The following is an 18,270-nucleotide window of genomic DNA, read 5'->3' as shown; positions in this document are numbered from 1 at the left end:
GAGGTACGGGTCCCTATTGGTAATAGAGCTGTTAGGGATTTGACCAACGGTACGTATCTCTAACAGTCATCCTAAATGAAAGGGTCCGTATGAGTATACATACATACATACATACATACATATATATATACAGTATATCTATATATATATATATATATATATATATATATATATACATATACAGTATAGTATATATATATATATATATATATATATATATATATATATATATATATATATATATATATATATATATATATATGGGAGCACACACACACACATATATATATGCGAAAGCAATTCAAAATATAACAACCAAACTTCAAATGGAAGTAGAAACGTAGAAGCAAGCGCATCTAAAAGAACCTATCGAGACAAATTAATGGTGGTGAAATAAGTGAGGTAAAAATGGAGCCCTTAAGAATAGGCGATATGCAAATAGATCCCTGGGAAATAAATCATAGAAGGATTCCAGAGGCATCGAAGATTTCCAGTTCCAGGAATTATGGAAAAGATTCCATAACATTATTCCAGCCAAGATGAAAGAAAAGCCAAAACGGCGCAGTGGAAATTCGTTTTTCTCTCCAATACTCACACAAAAATGGGGGAAAAATCAGCACAGTTTTTCTAACGAAATAAACCACTCCATTTTTTTACGTTCTATTTGTAGTCCTTTATTTTTTCTTTAAACAACTAAATTATTTCCAAAGCGTTAACTGCATAAAAAATTTCATTTAAGTTTGGCTGAGAACACAGCCCACTCACATATAGATGTGCTTGTGTGTGTGTATACATACACACATACATACATACATACATACACCACACACACACACACACATATATATATATATATATATATATATATATATATATATATATATATATAGAAGGTGCTGGTCTTTACTATTATTTAGCAGTGACGATGCTGGCCTCATGCTTTAATTCACGGCTTCGATCGGCGAAAGCATAAAAGGTTTCCAGTGAATGCGGCCATATCGGTCACTGCGCCAGTGAAGCAAGTGTCGTAACCAAACATACGTCCGGAGAATCTTGATAAACGAGGTATTCTCTAGTGTGCGTGCGTGCGTATGCGTGTGTATGAATGTATGTATATGTTGTATGTATATATATATATGTATGTATATATATTATATATATATAAAATATATAAATTTATACATATATATATATATATATATATATATATATATAATATTATAATACATACATACATATAATGCGTGTAACTGTGTGTGGTTTCAAAGCATCAATTCTTAAACATAATTCATAATAGGAAAACAGCAAGGAAATTTTTTTAATAAAACATAAGTACATTGTAGATGGAATGATACGATCGCGAATGGCTTCACCAGGTGTATCCATCGTTTTTGATTCAACTGAAAGAGATAATAGCACATCCAATAGTTTTGTTTTTCGAAAAAGGGGCCAGATTGTGGATTATACACTGTTCATACAACTGAATTTTCTTAAGAAAGAAGTGAGAACCACTCATGAGTTTGCAAGTAAAATGATATGATAAGATGGTGATGGCGAATGTGTCTTGGCAGTGTTTGTGATTTATGTCTGGATGAGAAAAACATTCCAAAATTACGGGTGGAAGGAATAATCGTTCCTTTGTATACAGGAAAAGGGGATGGAGGTTATAATAAGAATAGCAAACGTAATAAAACCCAGCATAGCCGGGAAAGATTGCGGTTTTAAACAAGGGAAACTGTGTGTATCACGCGTTTGTTAAGAACCCAGCGGTGTGAGAAGTTTGAGAAGAAATGGAAAAGTTGTTTGTGGTATACACCGAGTGTGGTATACAATGATATAAAAGAGAGCTTATAACAGAACTGATGAACAAGCAAGACGGAGGTTGTTGAAGAAGTATAGCAACTCCAGGATTACAGGGCAAAAGAAAAGCTTGTGCTAATACATACATAGCCTGGAGAGTGAACTTTTTACGGTGTGGTGGGTCTCAGAAAGGGTGCTTTATGTCTCCATGGCTGTTTCATATTTCTCATGCCAGGAGCGACGGAATGAATGGAAGAAAGGAGAGGAGATGCAGGTGCGAGTCTGTAGGATGTGCTGAGACGCTGAAATTTTTCTAGTGACAGAATGTTCATGGTGATGGTGAAGAGAAGCTGACTGTAAGAGAACAGGTGAAAGTTAGCGTTAGCAAGAGTAAGTGTACAGAGATAAAAGGAAACCTTGCAAAAGAGACTCATGAGTGTTTGTATGGATTGCGGGAGAATGGAATTTCGTAAGGGAGCCTTAAATCAATGTGATGGACTGTGGTAGGACGAGTAAAGCAAAGTAACAGAATCTCTGCAAACGTTTTGGAAGATGAAGGCTGTATATGGGAGAAAGTGGGGATGATCAATGTGAAGAAAATAAAAACGTGGGACCTGTTGCGATACTTGCTTGAATAATGCATGTGGATCACAAACGGCTGAAAGGGTGAGAAACGCTGAGATACAGCAAAGTCGTTCCAAAGTTAGCACAGGTGGAAATATTGAATGTTTTGAATGTCTGAGGAAAATGGAAAGAATAGCTTGAGGAAATATATAAATAATTTGGAAGTCATTATAAAATTTAGGCCAAAGGCCAAGCGCTGGGATCTATTAGATCATTCAGCGCTGAAAGGGGGAAACTGAGAGCAAAAAGGTTTAAAAGGCGTAACAGGAGAAAAACCTCGCAGTTGCACTATGAAACGGTTGTTAGGAGAGGGTGGAAAGTAAGATGGAAGAAAGAGAATATGAGCGGAGGTACAGTAAAAGGAATAAAAGGGATTGGAGCTAGGGGCCGAGGGGATGCTGCAAAGAACCTAAAGTAATACCTACAGTGCATAGCGTGAGGTGCACTGGCGGCACTATCTCCCCTACAGGGAGGAGGAGGGAGGGACCCAGAAAGTACTGATTCAAAAGGGCGGAAGAGGCACTGAAATGGAAGTTTCTCTGGACCCTGGAAGAATAAGAGCGTACGCAAAAAGAAGGGAGAGGCGCATTCATTCCAGAGGAGTCCGTTCAGTGCTAGTACATGCAATGGCTAGTGCTAAGAGTTTTCGGCACGGGGAGTCATCCTTGAGTCTTCTGTTAAAGAATTACTGTGACACTGACTGTTCACCGAGTTATTTTACTGGAACCAGTCTCTAAATGAGCAAATAGCTACTTATATATATATATATATATATATATATATATATATATATATATATATATATATATATATATATATACTGTATACACACACACACACACACATATATATATATATATATATATATATATATATATATGTATTATATACACAGCACTAATTAATACTTCTATTTATTCCTTTTTACTCAGTTCACGCCTGCAGAGATGAGTGTTCTGAGAGACTGCAGCAGAAATAATGTTAGCATTTTTTGTAAAAAATCCACACTTAATGCTCACTAAGATACTCTCAGTCTTTGTGATCGCCTCTTTTGACGATCAAAATAGTTGTTTTTGACGATCAAAATAGTTGCTGTTGGGGGAATCCTACTGGAAAAATTGTATCTTGCGCCAATCATTTCTGCCCACATTTCTCACCTATTTTCACCTCGATATATTTTCATCATCTTGGAAGCAGGAAAAGCTTTCGCATTAGGGGTTATTCTTAATAGTTACTCTTTACTTTGCAGGCTAACTTGTAGCTCCTAGTCGATTCGAATGACAGGTCCTCAGTTTCTAAATATTTCAAGTTAAGACCTCGACGACTGTATTTTCTTTCGCGCCAAGAACCTTCTTTTCTCCTTTAGCCTGATGGAAATTTCTTTCATATCCTTACTGAGACATTTCTAAAATAACACTAATCGGGAATTTCTTTCTTCTTGAAAAGTCGTACTCTGGTATGCTGAAAACAAATATACATTTTACTCGTACAAATGTCTAATAATCCACCAAATTTTTTGACAACCCTGAGTTAAAACCTCTTTATCTCTCAAAGTACAAGTGAAAGGTGGTAAGAGCTAGTAAATTTCACAAAACTAATATCTCTAATACTGCCTTTTTAAAGTCAAGATTCTCACAAAAGGTTCGACAACCGTTGCCTCTGCTAGATAATAAGTCACAGAAGTCGACCCATTTTTGTTTTTGCAGTACTTTCTCCGGCTCAATGTACTCGGTAATTCCAGACACTAGTTCGTCTTCCACCGCGATGAGAAAGTTCTCCCTTTTGAAATGCAGGTTCCTTATCCCTTATGACAAATTATTCACCACTCTCTTACAGGACTTGTTCAACCTGTTTTTAGCTAGTTCCAGTTTTCTTCAAGGGTAGTCTTACAAAGAAATTATTTTAAAAGTGATGTATGTAAATATAATATTATACATAGTAAGCCCAAATATGTATAGACATATATATACATATTTGGGCTTATATATACATATATAAATATATATACTGTATTATATATAAATAATATATATACATACATAAACACGATCGTTCTAATTTGCATATGAACTGCACGTAATTCATACACAAATGACCACCCCTCTCATCCTCACCCAAGGTCACAATAACCCCACTTAGTCAGCAGATGTATCTTAACTCCAAACTGGTGAAACTAGGGGGTGGGTTGGGGGGGGGGCGACTATTACGCGATTTCATCATTCCAGGTTAATTCCTAATTTGTGACTTTCATTCAACTTCGGAAACGTTCCCCCGTCTCGGGTGTCGAAACGTTTGCCAAGTTTCGGTGTCAAGGCTTCACCCGTCCACGGAGTCTGCTGCCGCATCCCTCCCTCAAAGACTTTGGAAATGGCTCCAGGATATTATTACCATCGCGGAGACGGTGTTCGAAAGTCTGGAGAGACTACTGAACGCCCGGATTCTAATAACGGAAGGGTGCAAGGGTATAATTCAAGAACTAATCCATGTGGAATCGCATACGAATTAGGTTCCAGTGAGTATACTTCACAAAATGCGTGACGCGATGCATGTGCCTAAATGCACGTGCTACGCATATCGATTATAACCAAAAGCAAATGTAATTTAAACGTACTAAAATTGATCTTTGTACTACAAAACAGATAATCTGAAAAGGTAAATCAGGGATTGCAAACCTCTCTCAAGATAACTGCAACTCACGGTTAATCATTTTAAAAAACAACAAAAGTAGTATTACTGAATATCTGAAATGCAGACGAACGTATTCTGATGAAATCTGGTGGAAACATGCAACGGAATAATCATACTTAACAGATACTAATGAAGATATTGAGAGGTTTCTATGGCGAGAAAAACGTCACCTCTTCATACAGATCTACCAATCTGGAGGGCTTCATTCAATGAATGTTTTCACCATATTTCATGAAAATCTACTCGTCATTTTTCACGTAAGTCAGCTAAAAGGCAGAAAATGGTGATTTGGCGCGAGTTTCGTTGGCGAAAAACCGTCAGACCTCCATCCATTTCTACAGATAGTCGATCATGCTGAAAGGGCCAGCCACAGAAAAGTTTCACTACGTTTCACCTAATCCTAATAAAAAAAAAATTCAGACAGACAAACTCAAAAACATATCGTCCACCGAAGAGTCAATGAGGAAACTGAGCCCCCAAGCACTGTGTAACATTCAGGCATACACTAAGTTATATAACACTTACCACGGTTCTTAGACTCTCCCTCTGGATCTCAAGATACTGCAGTTCCCACACGCTTTTAAGACTACAAGAGAAAAAGTTTTCGAATTCCCATTCAAAAGTAATATAGGAGTAGTTTTGTACAGAGAATTATGTAATTCAGTGGAAGTTATAGGGGTGTCCTCGCTCAAAACGGGAGAAAGCCATCTTCTACAGCTTTCTTGCAAGAGATTGTGAGCGGTACGGTAAGATCCAGGTACAAGGCTTCGAATACCAGCAAATTAAAAAATGTAAAATACTTTGCATTTTCAGGATTTTTTTCCCTTTAGAAATATATATCCAAAGTATAAACACTTTTAATTAGTTAATTAGTTCATTAGCGTTTTTCACACAATTTTCTGTCACCTGCGAAAAACATTTACACTGAAAGCTATCTGTAAGCTCCGCGTAATTAGATGAATGCAAAAAAAATAAAAAATAATAATAATAAATCCCTACCATTAAAACCTATGCTAACTTACCATGGTCCTATCAAATCTTTAAACACGTTTTTCTGTCCGTTCAAGGAATCCTCGTTTTATCACATAAATTTCTTTCTTGTATTCACGAGCCTTACAGCTAAGCGTTTTCTTTTAAAATCGTAGCCCTTTCACTGTAAACCTCTATACAACAGTTTTTACCACTTCATTATTTAACTGTATTTAGCAACTAAAGAATACAATACGGGCATCCATTCCCACATAAATACATCACATAAAAATACTTAAGATTTCACGATTTTTGCATTTTTAACTTGGTTTCTTCATCTCCTCTTAACTTGTTATATATATATATATATATATATATATATATATATATATATATATATATATATATATATATATATATATATATATATATATATATATATATATATATATATATATATATATATATATATATATATATATATATATATATATATATATATATATATATATATATATTGAGAGAGAGAGAGAGAGAGAGAGAGAGAGAGAGAGAGAGAGAGAGAGAGGCACAAAGAAAATTTACAAAGCCACGTGGCAACACCGAGAAAAGTAATTGCAGTATTTATTGCAATCCATCAAAATATTACTTACCTCAGTTTCATTCACTGAACTACCAAGGGCAATTTTACCCTAAAATGACAAAAACTGATATGGAATTCTGCAAATACAGCGACCTCTCTCTGTTTCGGACGCAGCAAATGGCAAGAGTATATAAGTTACCTCTGATTATTGGCGATATAAATTGACTAAGGTCTGACACCAAAACTTGACGAATATTGACAATTTACAAAATAAGCGCACGGATTCCACACTCTTCATCAATAGCCTGAGAATGACGCTGTCTACAACGACCGATTGTAATTCTATGTCATCAAACAAATATTTTCTGACCTGAATATCAGTTGTCTAAATCAGGTAACCTATGAAATATTCAGCGTTGGGTCTCTATGCTTAACAAAAATCACTTTAAACCTTACCTCTGTATAAACAGAGGACTTGATTTCCATAACATCATTATGAGGGTGAACTGTACTTCATACTACGTGTTCTTTGACCAATACAAGGGCTAGATGTCATATCCTTCACACTTACTGAATCTGGAACTACAAGGTACTCTCACATAACGAATGTCAAGGCGGCGAGACTTTCCTCACATCCAGAATTGGTGTGAGATTAGCTTATGGAATTATTCCTTAAAGGAAACTGTCTGTCAATTCAAGTGATCTCATACTCGGAAGTCCTATTTAAATTTAAAAATGCTCGATCCTTACAGTAGTTATACAGGAAGTGCATCTCATCACAGCAACTAAAATATCACTGTTACCTAGGTCACATTAAATTTTACTGGAATCTTGACTCATTCAGTGATCTGCAATCTTCAGACACCTAACTTCCCAACTGAATCATTATAACTCAACTTAAACTCAAACCAAAATAATGCCCAAATATCATAACTGATAAATATACAACCTGAACACCAGTAATGTTTGGCGTCTAGATTACCTGAACCTCAAAATACCTAGCTATACGCTGGTTGACAATTACAAGTAAATTATGAAATATTGATGCATTTTATCTCTCCTTCTATAGTACCTACTATGGCAATCCTTTGAAATAGCAACAGAAAAAAATATTTAAATAACTTAAAGATTGAATATCAGCCAGTAACCACTACCACGACTAAATTGATAATTTGTATAATATACTAATACCAAATTTGGCTCATACACGGATTTAGTGAATGACTAACATGCTACCTGCATGCGAAACACTAACTAAAATTCAAGAAATCTGAGCTTTGAACATACTGAACATTAAAATTCCCACTCAAAAAACAAATTTCTTATCAGAATGAGCAGTTCCAAAGATGTCTGAAAATTAAAACTCCTTACATGCGCTAAGAAAACAACGATATGAAAGTCTAGTTCTCTAGATTTTAATGTTTGCCACTTCAAATGGTAGCTGTTAATGAGAATGTGCCCACTACTTGAATCTTGTAAATCTCACCTATGGGCTAAATGGTCTTAATTCAGTATCAGACAGTTATAATGGAATTTACAAACGTCTGTCCCTCTAATGGTGAAATATAAAAACATAGTCCTTGAAGATGACTAAATACCATCTTTGAAACATTAGTAAATAACCAATGGTGAATGAAATCAGTACTTACAATCAACGTGTCACCTCAGTAGATGTTAGGCTGTACATACAATTATTTTGTAAATAATGGAGGGCAATTCAAGATAAAAAAAAAAAAAGAATCCAGCAGAATCTCCAGCATAACGAATAAACTGTCTTGAATAAAAAACGTACAAAAACCAATTCAATACATTCTCCTACACAAGGCACAAACATCTGCGTATACTCACAAGGTTTCCTGACGGAGATAACACAGGGGGCGTCTTGGCGGCCCACAGTGTTTTCCGCCCAGCACTGCAACACGCCCAGTTGCTTGTTGGAGCCAACCTCGGTCAGGTTATCCTTGGGCACCGTAAAGGTCACCGTCGAGGATGACCCCTCGGAGCTGACGTGGGACGGGATGATCCTCCTGGACTCGGAGTTGGTCATCCAGACCCACGAAAAGTAAAGGGGCTTCATGGGCGAAGCCTGCACGTGGCACTGGGTGGTGATGGTCTTGCCGGGCTCGGCCCAGACGTCTTTCGAACTGGCGCACACGGGGGCGTCTTCGATTTTGGGTGGTGGTATGGGGAGGGAAGAGGGAAATAAATAGATTTACTTGACTGCCCAAGTGGGGGCTCTATTCTACGGTTAATCTATAGAACTTACAGTACTTACAGTACCTTCCATTTTTGTCTATTATGAAAGGGTGGAAATTACAAGTGGAAAAATAACAGGGAAAGGGAAAGTTCAAGGGAGTAAAGATCTGATGATGATGATTTCATCTTTTCTCTGTCTTTGCATACAAGAATTCTGTCAATGTGCAGGTGTATATATACATAAACATATATATACATACATGTATATACATATGTATGATGTGTGTGCGCATTTGTATTTGTATATTCCAATACATGAAAACTCATGTTTATATACAAACATGTGCATATAACAAGAGATGATAATTTCAACTAAACGTGTGCTTGTTATATAAACTGCATAAGATTACTCAAACCATCACGAGAGAGAGAGAGAGAGAGAGAGAGAGAGAGAGAGAGAGAGAGAGAGAGAGAGAGAGAGAGAGAGAGCGTTGTTCTCCAGTGGAGCTTCCTTATCATATGTGACCTTTACATCAATGAAGGAACAGTTTTAAGCAATTTCCTGTCATATACTGATAGCGAAGGAACACAAGATGGAAAAGATTTCATAGGAATTACTTCAAAAGCTACGGAAGTCAAATTGCTGGAGCGGAAGAGTACAATGTAATCTCTGTGGGTGCTTCAGCTTAGTTTTTAACGCTCATGAGTCTTTAAAAATAAACACTTTTCATGCAGTAAACATCGGTGCAGGGACAGGTAAAACAGAGTTACAAACACCGTTGAGCATGCACCTTACGATTAATAATAGAGGACATTTACATAAACTTTTACATGTATCCGAAGAGACTGAGGGTGTTATCATATCTTAGTCTTTAATTAGTGGTGACGTCACTGTTTACTGTTTTCCGTGACACTGTCACTTTATAAATATATTGGCCACATTTTCCCCATTTATTTGAAAAATGCTGAAAACCAGTGTTACGGGAGGGGTTAGGCTAATGAAAAAAATATCACAAAAAATGTATAAATTTGTTACAAGTGTAACCACCAAGGCCAATATTACGGTGGGGGTGGGGGAGGAGGGGGGGAGGGGAAAGGCTAATGAAAAAAACTGTCACAAAAGATGTATAAATTTTTCACAAGTTTAACCCCAAGGATATATGATCGACAACATTATAATCAATATGTTAACCTAAACTAATATACGACTGCTCTGTTGGCGACAAAACTGGAAACGAAATGTGAACGTATTAAGACTAGATCTATATCAGGTTTTTGTGTAGAATTGCTCCAAGTCTTAAATCAATAAAACAAATAAAGAGAAAACCATCTTACTTATTATGCCAGTGAATTAAAAAGTGAGGACATACTATGCACTCCCTTAACACTGAGGACACAAAACTGGGGTTCGTAAGGCGGGATGTTCGAGCCCACAAGGGCTCGGAGATCAGAGACAGGGTTGTTCGGAGCGTATGTTGGACTGAAACAATGGAGCTTCTGGATGGGGAGAAAAATTAGACTTTTTTTGACACTTTCATGGTGCCACCGACCATATAACAAATATCCTTGCTCTGCAACACGAGCTGATGTAATGTAGACGGTACGCTATTTTGTAGCAGCCAAATGAGAGCGCACGGTAACAAATCTACATAGCTGCTAAAACTTTAAATTTGTAAGATATAAGTAAAGATTAAATATACAATAAAACTTACGGTGCCCTGAATATAATTTTTATCCTTTCGAGACAAAGATAAAAGTGCAAAAACTACCTGGTGCTTTGCTAAGGGTAGCAAGTATGGAAAAAAACTTGAGACTCTGGCATAAGGGATGACAATATCTACTAACAAAATTGCATACAAAGGTAAATTTTGTTACTATAAATCAGTGGTTTTCAACCCTTTTATTATCACGCCCCCTCCAAGAGCTGGTCCTTCCCTCCACGGCCCCCTTGCATCTATGAGTAAAATTACCTCCCAGATTAAGAGGAAAATGAAAAAAAAAGAAAGAGAAGGGGTTTCGAGGGATTGGGAGGGAGGTAAATATTTTACAAAATAATGGTAAGCCTAACGAGTCTAACCAGAATGGTAGACTATAGGAAACTAACGTTAAAAGGCGATACTTTTTCATTTTTCTTATAAACTTCTGAATATTAGTTCCTCACTCTTGTTAAGAAAATAACGAATATAATTCTAGAATTTTTTAATTTTCCCTAGGCCTCGCGCCTCCCCTGGAAATTGCTGACGCCGCCCTAGGGGGGCGCGCCCCCCAGGTTGAGAACCACTGCTGTAAGTGAACTGTTCGAAGCGTGTTTCTCTTTATCTTTGCACGCCCATTCAGCATCATGAGTCGTGAACCAATCATATCGGACACAGCTTAACCATACCAATTCCGGGTCGTAAGGACTCTGTACCCTAAGTAGTTCCTCGTTGGACAAGTCGGTAGAGTTGTCGGCTAGCACTCTGCTAGGCCCGAGTTCGAGTCTCCGGCCGCCCAATGAAGAATTAGAGGAATTTATTTCTGATGATAGAAATTCATTTCTCGCTATAATGTGGTTCGGATTCCACAATAAGCTGTAGGTCCCGTTGCTAGGTAACCAATTGGTTCTTAGCCACGTAAAATAAGTCTAATCCTTCGGGCTAGCCCTGGGAGAGCTGTTAATCAGCTCAGTGGTCTGGTTAAACTAAGGTATACTTAACTTTGTACCCTAAGTAATTTTTAGCCAACGTTAAACACTGCTCGCTAATGAAGCCACTAATACTCTTACTCAAAGAGTTACTTGTGTTTTTATAAAAAGAGAGATATATATACAATATACAGTAAAACAGAAACCTAATTAATTTATTCTATAACGTGCTACCTGTCACTGGAGATTACGGTCGCTGAGTGGTTTCACCAAACATCCTGACTGTCACAGGAAAACGGCCTTGACAAGACTCAAAGTTCTGGACCACAATGGCTTCCCTACAAATTACGCAACCTCTGATCCCAAACTTGTATCAAGACTTAAGTTGTCAACGCACATTCGGAACTCATTCGGATTACTAGTTACCCAGAAGGATGAATTATTGGTGACAAGACCAAAGAAGACTAGAAAGTATAAGTTAAAAACCTTTGCAAGGTAGAGAATTGTAAACATGGAAAAAACGTAAATAAAAACCATGATTTTCAAGCATATGGAAGTAGAGTTAGTGACTTGCGTTGAAAAATACATGGGGAAAACAACAAAAACATCTTGAACAACCCACACGCTGGAACAATACTTCCACTGCAAGCAAAAAAAAAAAAAAAAACTTAAGCCTTTCGAGTGATTTACAAACCGACCCGCAACAGCAAACACAACAAAACCAAACCAAAAACAACCCTCAAAATTTGGTCCAACGGTGGCCCCGAAGGCAACCAACAATCTTGATCTTCCTTTTGAGGTCCTCCCCATCCTGTGGAGGAGGTCCCACCCTACAATTTTCTTCGGGAAAGAGGGAAGGAGGAGGAGGAGGAGGAGGAGGAGGAGGAGGAGGAGGAGGAACATCACGATGATGACGTCGAGAGATAGCTGCTGCTGCTGCCGCCGTCTTTGTGACCTTCTCTGAGGGCTGCGGGGTATCTGCGCCTTGCGGACCCCGCCAAAAGGTAGATAAAAGAAAGGCCTCTTTCTATCAAAGTGGAAAGGATGCGGTGTGGGACTGGAAAGGATACAGTGGTGGGGGAAGTTGAAGAGTGGAAAGGATACCGTGGAACGGGGAGTGGGGGAGTGGAGTGGGTAGGAGAAGAGCGGAGTAGTGGATCTTCGGTTCTCCTTCACATATATAGCTTGAGGCCATCAAGGGTCTCTCCTCTGTATGCAGGGAAAGGGCGGCTCGCTATGGGCAGAGAGGAAAGACTGTAATATAATAATGTAAATTCATGTAAATTTATGTGGACGGAGAGAGAGAGAGAGAGAGTAAATAAAAAAAGTTTCTGTACGAGGGTGCCATATCAGCCTGTGCGTTTGTTTGTCAGAGAGAGAGAGAGAGAGAGAGAGAGAGAGAGAGAGAGAGAGAGAGAGAGAGAGAGAGAGAAATTATCATCATTACTTATCACTGTTATCTTTGCATTCATTTTTCATCACTGCCAGCATTACCTTGTCCAGGAATATAATTACCGTTATTATTAAAATAATTAATAATAATGGCAGTGGCAATTGTCCTCACGGTCTAAACGCCTCAATTTACGTCGACAGGGCAACAGGAGATGCCATTTGCGTCTGCAGAATTATAAGCCAAATGTATAAGTAGCGAGAACTACTAAGCTGGAACATGGTAATTGCTATACATGACTCATTGCCAGAGGCGTGTGGGTAAATTATATACTGGATTACGTAAAAATGCCTAACTACGCCTTATTTCAGGTGTTATTAGGTTTAATCAGTCATTAAACTAGATTAATATATGTCTTTGTCCAGCATTTTTTAGGAAATTGCTTGTATGTGACTGGAATCTCGTGTGTGTGTGTGTGTGTGTGTGTGTGTGTGTGTGTGTGTGTGTGTGTGTGTGTGTGTGTGTGTGTGTGTGTACACTCTTACGCAGCCAAAAGTTTGTATTCTTTCTGATCAATAAGTGAGGTTAACTGGTCAGTAATGCATACCAAGATGATATTCGGTATTCAGGAGAAAAAATATTTCTTCAACAATATTTTCAAACGAGAAAACGTCTGCCTGATACCATTTGCCTCAGGTTTCGCTAAATGTAAGTGCCAAAATATAGACAATGACAATTTATTCAAGGAATTCCTCCCCTAAATCAGTTTCAGTGGAGTCTCCTCTCAAACCTAAGCTGGCCTAAGACTTGAAAGAGTGCCTGATAAAACTCGGGCTTGAGGGAAATAAGAATCATTTCAAACAAAGATGCAAGGCAAGAGAGGCAGACACCATAAAATGAATAAATGGTCCTCAAACACACTTGTACTTTCCTTTGCTGGATTATAAACCTTGAGTTTTCGTTTGGACTGGAAAGTTTTCACGACTGTATTAATAAAATCACTGAAAGTAACAAAAGTAAATATTAAAGGGACAATCTCGTTCTCGCCGAAATTTTGTAATTCTAGAAGGGCCATTAAAAGACGTTTAGCGATATTTTTTTTTCTGATACTAGGATATTCTTGTTTATTTTTTATCTGACACCCATTTTAAAGCAAACTACTTTTCAATGTCACGCAGTCACTTAGCATATATGCGCTTTCATCTAGAAGTAAGAAATGCCTTTTTTGACACGAAGCAGGGGAGCTTATCCGAAAAAGGGACGGCGGAACAATGGGTCTACTTTCAGAGTCCAGTTTGCTGTATTTGATGCCAAACACACTGATGATATTTTCATGCCCATCAAGAAAGATTAGGAGCTTCGGAATCTTTGACCTACTCTCAGTAAAGGTTTTGCCTTTGATTTTCATGACGGAGATGAACGGACAACTGTAAGACTCAAATAAGGATACCTGACTGCTGAAAGAGGGTATAGTGAGACCTATAAACTTTTGGTCGTGTCTTCCTACGATCAGTAGGTTATTCGTATATTACAGTGGATGAAAATCTACCAGCAAGGATCAAGACTGTATTCGTAATCTTTCAAAGAATGGGTATCAAGACTGCGTTTAAAAACCAGCGAGAAATAATTACAATCTATCAAGGAATGATAAACATAACTCCTGATTCAAAGAGGCCCTTAGAAGCTAAACCACGCTCGTATTCCAATAGCCAAGGTTTTGACAACAGATACACACCACTAATTAATGTGTGTGGAACTGCATTCTACCTTTGGATATTATCATGCACAGCAAATGTGCCCCTGGGAGAATGTGACTAAGGGCCACCTTCTGAATAATACTCGTAGGTGTCCCCTACATTGGTTTAGGTCACAAACAGGAAAGTGCTATACTGTATGTTTACAGGACTATGGTGGTAGTAACAGCCGGTTTTCGATTTCATCCCTTTTATGAGACTTTATATGAGATTTTTAGTTTATATAAGAAGATATTCACACACACAGACACACATGTGCGCACACACACCTTTGGGTGACATATATGAAAATATATTATTTCCAAGATAGAGCGAATTGGATATTAAAGGGCATTTGTAGCTCAATGCCTGTATATGAATCACGGTGATGTGATAAAATTCATATATATATATATATATATATATATATATATATATATATATATATATATATATATATATATATATATATATATATATATATATATATATATATATATATATATATGTGTGTGTGTGTGTGTGTGTGTGTGTGTGTGTGTGTGTGTGTGTGTGTGTGTGTGTGTGTGTGTGTACAGTATGTATAATGCCAATGTGAAGAGAAGCAAAACTGAAAGAGTCTTAACAAGAAGTCCTGCAGTGTTACTGTTTCTGAATAAGTATTTGATACAAATCTTTACCCCTCCCACTTAGAAAATTCAAACAAGCAAAACAAATGCAATTACGTCAGAGTCAGAGACATGAATTAATGGGAACAAGTTTTTCAGTAGAAACAAAGAGCAATCGACAGAATGTAAGCCAGATTTTTCAGCACTGATATAACAAAGAAGCAAATGATGTACAGCTGCGACGCTCATGACATCAAATGCTATACTTAAAATGGTCTGTATGCATCACGAATGAAATATAAACTAGCTTCACTGCTCACAGTCTCGCAGCAACGTTGGGATCTCTTCAAAATTTATGGATTTTGCAAGAATAATAAGAAAAAATATATAGTGCAAAGTGGCGAGACTGTAAAATTAGAAGATTAATAAGGCAATTTTCGTAACATCAGTTTTTAGAATGGTCCTTCTATTTTCATTAAACAAAATATAAAATAAGCTACTAGCAGAGCATTTAGTCTTAAAATTTACTCAGTCTTTAATTTCCTCAACTGTAATGGAAATTAGTACCGTGTTTCCGTATGTCTTAATAACCCAACGATACGAATAAAACATGAATACATCTATATTTATTTATATGCATATCAAGCATGCTAGTAAATCACACACACACATATATAAATATATATATACATATATATATATATAATATATATATATATATATATATATATATATATATATATATATATATATATATATATATATATATATATTTATATACATATGTATTTGTATGTATGTATCTATGTGTGTATAACAAGAAAAAAGTGCATTAAACTTGGAACGCTAACTTCTAAAGAACAGTATGCCCATTTCAAAAGAGAAAGATAATATCAAAGGGTGTAGGTTAATACAAGAGTAAAAAATATAACAGGTAAAAAAACTGTTTACATAAAAGTAAAAAAGTTAAGGCAATGTAGCGTGGCACTTTGAAGTAGCACTGCATCCTTAACCTTATCAGCATCGACATCCTTAAACCTTCCAGGAAAAGTGCTTTCGAGTTGTGGAGTAGTAGAAAATAAAGGATAAAACAATAAAAACACCTCTGATACTGGAAAGTGAGACACGGCGGCCCGTCCAAAAGAAACGGAAGCTGACGCTCTGCACGACGAGCAGCACAATCTAATTCTGGAGGTGCAAGCGCTAGTTATGACAAGGAAGTTCTTTACTGAAAAAATATTAATAACTTATAAGGCAACAATTTACTACACGACGGTTGGTCTCGATCAAAATTACTGTTGCAAACGAAAGCCTGGACTTTGAGCAATATTTGTCTTGACGTATAGGTGCATGGGGGCTGCAAGCAACTAAACAGGAGAACAACATTCCACCTGGATTAAAGAAAATAGTAATACTTTAAAGACTCGAGATAAGATTCAGCAAAAATATACAGACGACCATTTGCATTCGAAGTCAAGAGGTAAAATAGAGGCAAATGAAGAGAAGCAAATTACAGTGCCACCAACTATGCACTCCAAAGTTTTGACACTCCACGGACTAAATGATAATCAATATTAATCTACATAAAAAATGGAACAATTAATACAGGTATACATGTTGAACCTAAAGGTACTTAAGAACGTGAATACCCAAAGGATAATGGCGGTCAGTTGCTTTTTGGCAACACTCGTACATTTTTTTGTAGTTCATGAAATTATTATGTGAGAGTTGTATATTCAACTCGTTTTCTCTTCGGTGATATGACAAATCATATCACCACGAGGAAGGAACCACAACCAACACTTCATACGCGATCATTCTGCCTTCACAGGTCTATAGGAAACAATCTTGAAAGAGGAACAGATACCGAAATGACTGATTGATTGAAATATATGCCGGCGTCGCAACAACAGGAGCGCCGAAGAAAGACCTAAGTCAATTGCATAACGCGATCAGAGAAACGCTTTTTTTTCCGATAAGACAAGCAAACGTACGAGCAAACGTGTGGAAAATATTGATAATATCCAGGAAATACAAAATAACAAAAAGAAGTACGCAAAGGACCAGATAAAGATCTTTAACAAAACGCGAATGGATTCACATTCAAAAATGGCCAAGTGATACAGAAATAGTTCTTGTAAAATGCGTGAATATCAAAAGCGACAAACAAAAAGAAAGAGAAAGAATGAGAACGCAGAGTGAATGGAGCGGAAAAGAAAACACGGGGTGGAAAGCGAGACAAAGATATAGATATTTAAAGAAGTCGCAAATAATCGCAAAGAGAGAGAGAGAGAGAGAGAGAGAGAGAGAGAGAGAGAGAGAGAGAGAGAGAGGCCACTCAGTGAAAGGAGCGAAGATCTTCAAAGAGATAAAATATGCAAGGGAGTAAATCTCATTACCAGAAAAGAAGAATAAGAGAGGGGAATGGAGGAGGAGAAGGAGGAGGAGGAATCGTATAAGAAGGAAGAGTTGGACGAAGCGTGGAGGACAGAGAAAAGAAGTTGAAAGTACAAGAAAACGGAAAGAAAGGAGGAACAAAACCCAATTTGAGGAAAAACCGTCAAACAAGGGAAGAAATGAATAAAAAACAAGAGAGAGCGATCACAAGAAACAAAAATCAGACATCGCGATAACGTCGGATCAAAGAGGAAGAAAACAAATAAAAGAAGGGACAAACGTAAAAAGCGTCGTCAAGTAGAATCAATTAGTCTTGATTTAACATTAGAGAAATCAAACGCGAAAATAAACACAACGAGATATTAATAATGTATCCTTAAAGGGGATGGTGCGCTACGTCTATGCTGAAAAGAGTTAATGTCTTGAGTTAAGATCTTACTTTTTTCATAAACATTTTGATCTGTCTTTAGCTCATGGGGAACTTACAATAATGCCTCAATGTCTTCACAACTAAAAATATCGCTACATGCAAACACAGACATAAAAACACACACACAAACAGAGAGAGAGAGAGAGAGAGAGAGAGAGAGAGAGAGAGAGAGAGAGAGAGAGAGAGAATCACTGCTGGACATATGGTAAACTGACAAGTAGGTGTGTTT

At 37.2% G+C, this 18,270-nt stretch overlaps 1 protein-coding gene across 13 annotated transcripts in view; it reads right to left on the bottom strand.

Annotated features, from left to right (window-relative positions):
• Positions 1-18,270, bottom strand: part of LOC136837493 (uncharacterized) — a 1,465,013-nt gene that overhangs the window by 80,575 nt on the left and 1,366,168 nt on the right. For 10 of the 13 annotated variants that reach the window (XM_067102285.1, XM_067102289.1, XM_067102292.1 and 7 more), the window contains one exon: positions 8,513-8,827. The exons of the other annotated variants lie outside the window; for them this stretch is intronic. In XM_067102285.1, coding sequence (XP_066958386.1) covers positions 8,513-8,827 — 315 coding nt within the window. The remainder of the gene's footprint in view (positions 1-8,512; positions 8,828-18,270) is intronic. 13 annotated transcript variants of the gene reach the window in all.

This window comes from Macrobrachium rosenbergii, chromosome 59 (genome assembly GCF_040412425.1).
Source record: "Macrobrachium rosenbergii isolate ZJJX-2024 chromosome 59, ASM4041242v1, whole genome shotgun sequence".
NCBI lineage: Eukaryota > Metazoa > Arthropoda > Malacostraca > Decapoda > Palaemonidae > Macrobrachium > Macrobrachium rosenbergii.
Note: the sequence above shows the minus strand (reverse complement) of the source record. Positions and strands in the feature narration are given on the sequence as shown.